The following is a 7,516-nucleotide window of genomic DNA, read 5'->3' on the forward strand; positions in this document are numbered from 1 at the left end:
CAAGGAACTATTGAAGACTTTTTGATAAATGTATAGATTTTGTTTAGGTAAAAGGGTATTTAAAGGTCTACTTAAAAAAAAGTATTTCAAAAAGTATCTAGTCCTAGCCTTAAACGATAGATACTGAGCGGTGTGCGTATTAATCCGTACGTAGGGAATCCGTACGTAGGGAAGGTCAAAGCAACAGAAAACGTAAAAATTGATTCTATGTTTAACACGTGAGTTTGTTTCATCTTAGATAGTTAGATTTGTCGTTCTCATGAACTACATAAATCTAGGTTTATGAAATTCATATTAAACCTATGTTACACAAACTTAGCTCCATGACTCATTCCTTTTACCGTAACCGAGTCATATTACACAAATTTCAAACTTTTCCAACCTTAATTAAAAAGATAAAATAAAATAAAATTGTGTGCCAAACATTTCTTAATATTTAATTAATTCCATCGAATCGAATAACAAACCTGAATGAGTTGTGAAAATTTTGAAATATAGTCATAGATTTGTATTAAAGGGATTCAAATTGTGTATAGAATTTGTGTTAAATATTGTAAATAGGAACTTAAATGGTCACTCATCAAAAGTACAAGTACCAAAACTGATGTTTTGAAATTACAGAGGTTAAATAAACAAAAATGGAAAGATATAGATCAAAATGAATAATTTAAAAGTACAACAACCAAAATAAACTAAAAATTAAAAGTATATGGAGCAAATTTATTGAAAATTAATAAAATAATAAAAAGAAAAGAGAAGGGGAAAATTTTTATTGGTGATGGGGGATGTGCCTATTTACTCTCTCCTACAGTAAATATAGCACCTCAACATTTGATTTTGGTTGACTTAAAATGTGTGCTTCATTGAAGTTCTAAATGCCTATTACCTTACCTATATATATGTTTCATGCATGACATCACTACATTAATTAATTAAAATATTTTACAACTTCATTTCGGGTATTTTTACCTTTGAAAAATAGAAATTGACAGAGAAAAAAATTTAACTTAAATTTATGAAAGCTCAAACTACAAAGAGAAAAAGAAACTACGGTTCACAATGGTGGAAAGTTCATTTTAGATTCTTACCTAAGAGTAAATTTAATCTAAAATTCTGGCCATTCATGAAGGTGTGAGATTGACGAAGAGATTGAGGTTGGAGGCTATCAAACTGATAAATGGAGATTTCATTTGTCAAAATAAAAACCAAATTTTGGTCTGAGATATCTGATGGATGATCAATGATTTTCTTTTCATTTCCTTCTTGCATATTTGTAGGAAAGAGAACTTTCTCACACCTGAAGTCCATAAGGCAAGTTTAGTTGTTTTAGTGAAGTGGTTTATTTAATAATTAAAAAAAAAGTGAATATAATTTGACTTTTAACTTTTTTATTTATTTATTTAAAAACTTATTTCATATCTGTTTGATTGCATGATCCAACTATTAAAAAAATAGTCAATGAATAACGTTTTAATGAAAAAATACTTATAAAAAAAGTTATTTTTAAATAGCTACTCTCAAAATCATTTCAAACTCACATTTATTAATATTTTTATATAGGTATTTGGAAGGACCTATTCACCTATAACTGTACGTTTTTTTTTTTTTTTACTATGGGTGTTTTAAAAAACATAAATATTTTTTTAGTTTTAGCTTTGAAATTGATTTGTCGGATATACAATTCAGACTTTTCTTATTTGTTGTTTTCTCTTTTTCAATAATCATAAAAAGAATTTTGTATATAACTGTTTTTTATTTCTTATGTATTTTTTTAATTGAAAAAAAAAACCAAAACATGTTTGATAACCCTTTCTTGTTCTGACTTTTCTAAAATTTAAATTTTTTTATTTTTTATGTGAATTTTTTTAAATTAATCATTCAATTTTTCTTTATATCATATTTATGCATTTTATAAGTCAAAAATGATAAACTAATATTTTTATTTAAAAAACAAAAAAACAAGACAAGAAATTAAACTTGAAAGAGTAACGTTACTAAATAAACAGGACTGAACCGCTAGATTTTGGTTTCATATATTTGATGAATTATTTTCCAACATTTTTTTCCCTTGAAGATATAATTTCGTAAATACACCTAGGAAACCATTTCTTCAAAAAGTCAATTTTTCATCGAACTTGAAATAAAAATAAACATATATATACTTTCAAATGCTCATAAATAATTCAGAGCAATTATCGCTTAATAGGAAAAAAACAAAAACTATATTGGTAAGATGTAGAGAGATTGGATTCATATTAAATTCCAGCAAAAATCAAACCTAATTACCTCCAAAATCAGCTTAAAACAGTATCCTAAAATCCTCTCTTGAAAGGCAAAAATCATACTTTTAGAAATAGTCAACAATTACATACACAAAATAAGTTTTGAGAAAATAATTAATAATTAAAAATATACCTTTTTTTTTTTGGTTCACTAACACCACATATATATTCAACTTTATATAAATACAAAAGCCAAAAGTTGATATAATACCACATGCACACACATGAATATCCAAATCATTTATATATATTTTTCTTTTTAGTACACACAATTCATGGGTTATCCATCAACTTCAATTTTTGGGGTTGAATTTGTTCAATGTCCTTTCAATTTTCATGGTTGGAATTTTCAAATCAAAAACCTATAATTTAAAGTCTAAATATGTGAAAGATGTTTAAAATAAATAAATAATTAAATAATTAAAAGAATAATAATAAAAAAAAAATTCTTTTTTAGTACAAATACGTGGGTGTGAGAAATCGAACTCACGAGATATATACCAATTACAGCTTAATAGATATATTGCTCAAACTAAAAGGACAAACAGTGAGATAACGAAGATTTATATCTATTAATTAAGTGAGGAACGATTCTTTTAAGCCAAAAAAGATTATTATGGTTGTTATCCAACTTTTTAACAAAAATAAAATGATAAAATATAATTTTATAAGATTAAGATGAGGATTTATACTATCTAATAGACTATAAATTGAAGTTATTCATCTTATACATCTTTTCATTTCCAATGATAATGAGATATAATCATATATAATAAACATTATCATTATCAACACTTAACACATATTTGGCTCACTTTGATCCGTTGGAGATGCGAATATTTACATCAGGTTCTTTTGTTTTTGTTTGTTTTTTTGTTTTTTTTACGGAGTTCAACTCGAGAAATGGAAAGTTAAATTACGCAAATGTAGATTTAAAATATACAATATATCATACTATTATGGGAAATAGGGAGGGATCTATTACTTTAACTTTATTATCACTCATACTAATGTCATACCCTAAAAAATAATACTTCACTTCTGACTGTGCTATATTAACCGCAACTAAAAATTTTACAATTATATATATATACCCGTTTCTCTCTTCCATTCCTCTCTCATATTTGTGGTCAATAGGGAATTAATGCTCACCCATTAGTAGGTAAGTATTATTTTCCCTCCCTATAACAAACCAGTTAAAAAGAAAATTTAGATTTGATGAGTTGGCAACTAGAAACCAGAAAAGTAAAATTAATAAACTCTTAAGAGAGGGAAAAAGAAAAAACCACAGCCTTGGAAGAAAATAATAATAGATAAATAATAAGAAAGATTTTTTTTAATTAATATTATTTTGTTCCCCATGCTTGTAGTTATGGTATACATATCGTCTTCAAATTTGGTTTATTTTAAATTATATAGTTTCAAAACGTCTATTTTGGTCACTTCATTCTCATATTTCTCTCATTTTTTTCAATAATAATTTTGCCATGAGACACCATTCACTAATTTTCTTAAAATTTAACCATAAATGTTTGTATTAAATGATTTCTATATTATATTTTGTATAGAATTTGTGTTAAAAATTTTGCAAATAGAAATCAAACTAGTCACTATTTAAAAGTACCAAAAAATAAAAAAGATCAATGTTTCGTAAGTACGAGAACTAAACTAAACAAAAGCAGTTGAAAAGTACAAGAAACCAAAATGAATGCTTTGAAAGTAAACGAACTAAATAAGAACTAAAATCGAAAGTATCAAGATCTACGGAGTTCCATCTTGTTAGATATCTTATATAATGAATTAAATTATTCCTTGGTATCAGAGTAGAAAGTCTTATGTTCAAACCAATTAATATTAATAGGGTATCAGAGCCCAAGAAATTCAAACAAACCCGACCATTGCCAATTGATTTCGAGTTTAAACCCATTAATATTAATAGAAAGTACAAGTACAAAAAAAGAAAAAAAAAAGGGAAAATATGGAAGTGGGGAGTGGGGAGTGGGGATGCAAAAAAAAGCAGATTGAATGCTAAACGCGGTTTGCCACAGCCTTAGCCTTGACTTTATCACTTCCCTCTTTAATGCCCTCTCTCCCCCTTTGACTCTTTTTTCTCTAACTTTCCCTTCTTCTTCTTCTTCCTCTCTCTCTCTCTCCTCTCTCTTAAGTCAGCGTCCTCTCTCTCTCCTCCCTCCATTTTTCTATTTATAGAGACCCAAACAAATCCCCACTTCCCCATTTTCACAAACAGAAGAAGAAAGGAAAGAAAAGAAGAAGAAAAATGGGGCGGCCTCCATGCTGTGACAAACAAGGTGTCAAGAAAGGACCATGGACTCCCGAGGAAGATATTGTTCTCGTCTCTTACATCCAAGAACATGGCCCTGGAAATTGGCGAGCTGTTCCTCCCAATACTGGTAATTCCCCATCAACTTTCTCGTAACTCATTAGCTTTATTTTTTCGATTAAGAATAGGCAAATTTTTAAGCTCATAAGTTAAACGGTCGATGAATGATTAAATTTGTTGTGACACGTCAGACTTCTTGTTCTTGTTTTAGGGTTATTGAGATGCAGCAAGAGTTGTAGGTTGAGATGGACCAATTACCTCAGGCCGGGGATCAAGAGGGGGAATTTCACTCACCATGAGGAGAAGATGATTATTCACCTCCAAGCCCTTCTCGGCAACAGGTACGGTGCGAGGGACTAAAATGTTAGAATATAAGGGACTAAATTGAAATTAGGTTATACTTTTGGGTTTTGGAGGTGAATTTATGAGGCATTGAATGTGATGAATGGCAGATGGGCGGCGATAGCTTCATACCTTCCACAGAGAACAGACAACGACATTAAAAACCATTGGAACACTCACCTCAAGAAGAAGCTCAACAGCAGCCTCCACCGCTCTCCGGCCGCCGCTCTCTCCGCCGCCGCCTCCGCCGCTGCCGACGGCGGTCTTTTCACATCCAGAGGCCAGTGGGAGAGACGCCTCCAAACCGACATCCACATGGCCAAACAAGCCCTCTCCGACGCCCTCTCGCCGGAATCCTCCAAGCCGCCGCCGCCGCCGCTGCCGCCGGCGGAGCCCAAATCGCCCCATGAAGCTCCGGCGTACGCGTCCAGCGCCGACAACATCGCACGGTGGCTGAAAGAATGGAACAAAACCACCCCGCCAAATTCGGGCCTGGCCAGCTCGCCGGCGAACACGAATTCCGGCAATTGCGGCGGCGGAAGAGCTAATGAGGTGGATTTGTCTGAATCGTTTCTGGGTTTTGATTCCTTTGAGTCGTCGAATTCCGATCAGTCGCCGGCGACGAGCGTTTTTCAAGGGGAAAGTGAGATGATGGATGAGAGTAGTGTGGAATTGCTGCCGATGGAAGTGCTGGAGAAATGGCTCAATGAAGATGGGAAAGATTATTGCTTTAGTGAAATTTATGTAGATGAAAAATTAAAGTATGATCTTTTATGAATTATATATGATGCCTCATATTTTTGGTTTCATTTTTGTTCCAATTTGTCTCTTCAAATTTGAAGAGATATATCTTATAGATTAGAGTTTCCAAGAATTGGTAATTAATTGAGTAGAATAAAAAATTAAGCTTTTTTTACTCCCTCTCTCTCGTATGATTTTACTAGGAAGGCACCTTTTAGGGATAATCTAAGTTTTTCTAAAATTTAAAAGTTTGTATTTTTCTCTTCATCGTTTCTTTATTTTGAAAAATGAAAAGAAAAGAAACACCTTACCAAAAGGTAATTTTGTCGATGAGAAAGGAGAACTCCTGTATTGGACCTAAAATATCATTCAAGTATGAACAAAGAAGATTAATTTACTAATCAAAATATCACTAATTTTTTTTTACAAATATGAAATAATAGTAAATATATAATATTACAATATTTTTTAATTTCTTCTTTAAATTTGGTTATTTTCTTCATATCAAATATAAATGAAATGAATACCTTTTTTTGTTCTTAATTAAAAAAATGATATGGATAGAAATTAGTTCTTATAAAAAGAAAAATAACTTCTACTTAATTATATAATAATTAAGGTGTCATTTCATTTACTCTCTATTTATATAGAAAATATATCAGTGCTACCAGTATATATTGAAAAATTTGAATAAGTTTTGATAATTTTGAGAGTTATGTCTAATAAATTTTTAACTTTAACGAGTTTCTAATTGGTTTAGGGACATATTGGACACTAGGACCTATATTAGACACACAATTAAACGTTTAGAGATACATTATAAGCTTTTGAGTTCTAGACTTATTATAAATTTTTTAAAATTCCAGAACCTATTAGATGTAATTAAGATTTTAAGAACTAAAATTATAATTTAGCCAATTCATTAATAAAATATATAAACTGATATATATCAGTGTGTTGAAAAATATTAACATAAACAAGTGTTTAAAACAAGAGTGTAGATATATCTTATTTCAAAATGGAAGATCCCAATTAAAATGGTTAACAAAAACTTTACAACTACCACGACTAAAATACTTTTAAACCTAAAAATAGGGCATTTGCATATTATAGAAAATTAAAATAGAAATCGTTGAAAAGTTTTAAAAAATAAAAATAAAAATACAATATGTAAAAGTCAAAAGACTCCTATAGAAATCTAAACCCATAATTAATTTAGTCGAACTATATATCAACCTATAATTCTCGAATAAAAAGTTTAAGGTTCAAGTGTAAAAGATAAAAAATTTATAGATTATTATCAAAATACATAAATATTATTAAATGATACTCCAAAGGGCTTTCCAATGAAGCTCAAAGCAACTCTCCACTGATTGGGTTTGGAGTGGCGTTTAAGTTTAACTACACAGGTCAACAAGGAAGAAAGTCAAGTGAAATATGTGCACTATTAGATGATACTGTTTTAATTTCCTTTTAAATCTTTTATTTTAATAATTAAAAAAAAGATTTAAATGGTCTTTTCAATTAGGTCGACATTAATGATTTGGATAAAAATTTGACGTGACAAACTAAGAGATAGTATGACAACTCATATAATGTGTAGATCATGTGACTTAGCATAAAAAATGTTTGCGACTTAGCATAAATAACGTTAAAGATAAAATCTAGATTTATACCCTATTTTCGTCCTTGAAACTTTCTAATTATTTTGTTTTAGTTTTACAACTTTAGGTGTCTAAATTTTAAAATATTTTCATTATGTGCAGATATCTCATCACGAAAATAAATAAAAACATGAACCTCTATATAT

General features: G+C 29.8%; 1 protein-coding gene across 1 annotated transcript; it reads left to right on the forward strand.

Annotated features, from left to right (window-relative positions):
- The first annotated feature begins 4,408 nt into the window (after positions 1–4,408).
- On the forward strand, positions 4,409–5,774 carry LOC111024528 (myb-related protein 306). Its single transcript, XM_022302226.2, has 3 exons — positions 4,409–4,693; positions 4,835–4,964; positions 5,076–5,774. Exons 1-3 carry the CDS (start codon positions 4,561–4,563, stop codon positions 5,740–5,742), a joined length of 930 nt encoding a protein of 309 aa, XP_022157918.1. The 5' UTR covers positions 4,409–4,560; the 3' UTR covers positions 5,743–5,774.
- The last annotated feature ends 1,742 nt before the right edge of the window (positions 5,775–7,516 follow it).

This window comes from Momordica charantia, assembly GCF_013281855.1.
Source record: "Momordica charantia cultivar OHB3-1 chromosome 8 unlocalized genomic scaffold, Mcharantia_2.0 BLBB01000008.1, whole genome shotgun sequence".
Lineage (NCBI taxonomy): Eukaryota > Viridiplantae > Streptophyta > Magnoliopsida > Cucurbitales > Cucurbitaceae > Momordica > Momordica charantia.

Coding starts and splice junctions, on each gene's coding strand:
- LOC111024528 (XM_022302226.2), top strand. CDS start 4,561: ATGGGGCGGCCTCCATGCTGTGACAAACAAGGTGTCAAGAAAGGACCA. Junction 4,694..4,834: donor AGCTGTTCCTCCCAATACTG/GTAATTCCCCAT, acceptor TTCTTGTTTTAG/GGTTATTGAGATGCAGCAAG. Junction 4,965..5,075: donor CAAGCCCTTCTCGGCAACAG/GTACGGTGCGAG, acceptor GATGAATGGCAG/ATGGGCGGCGATAGCTTCAT.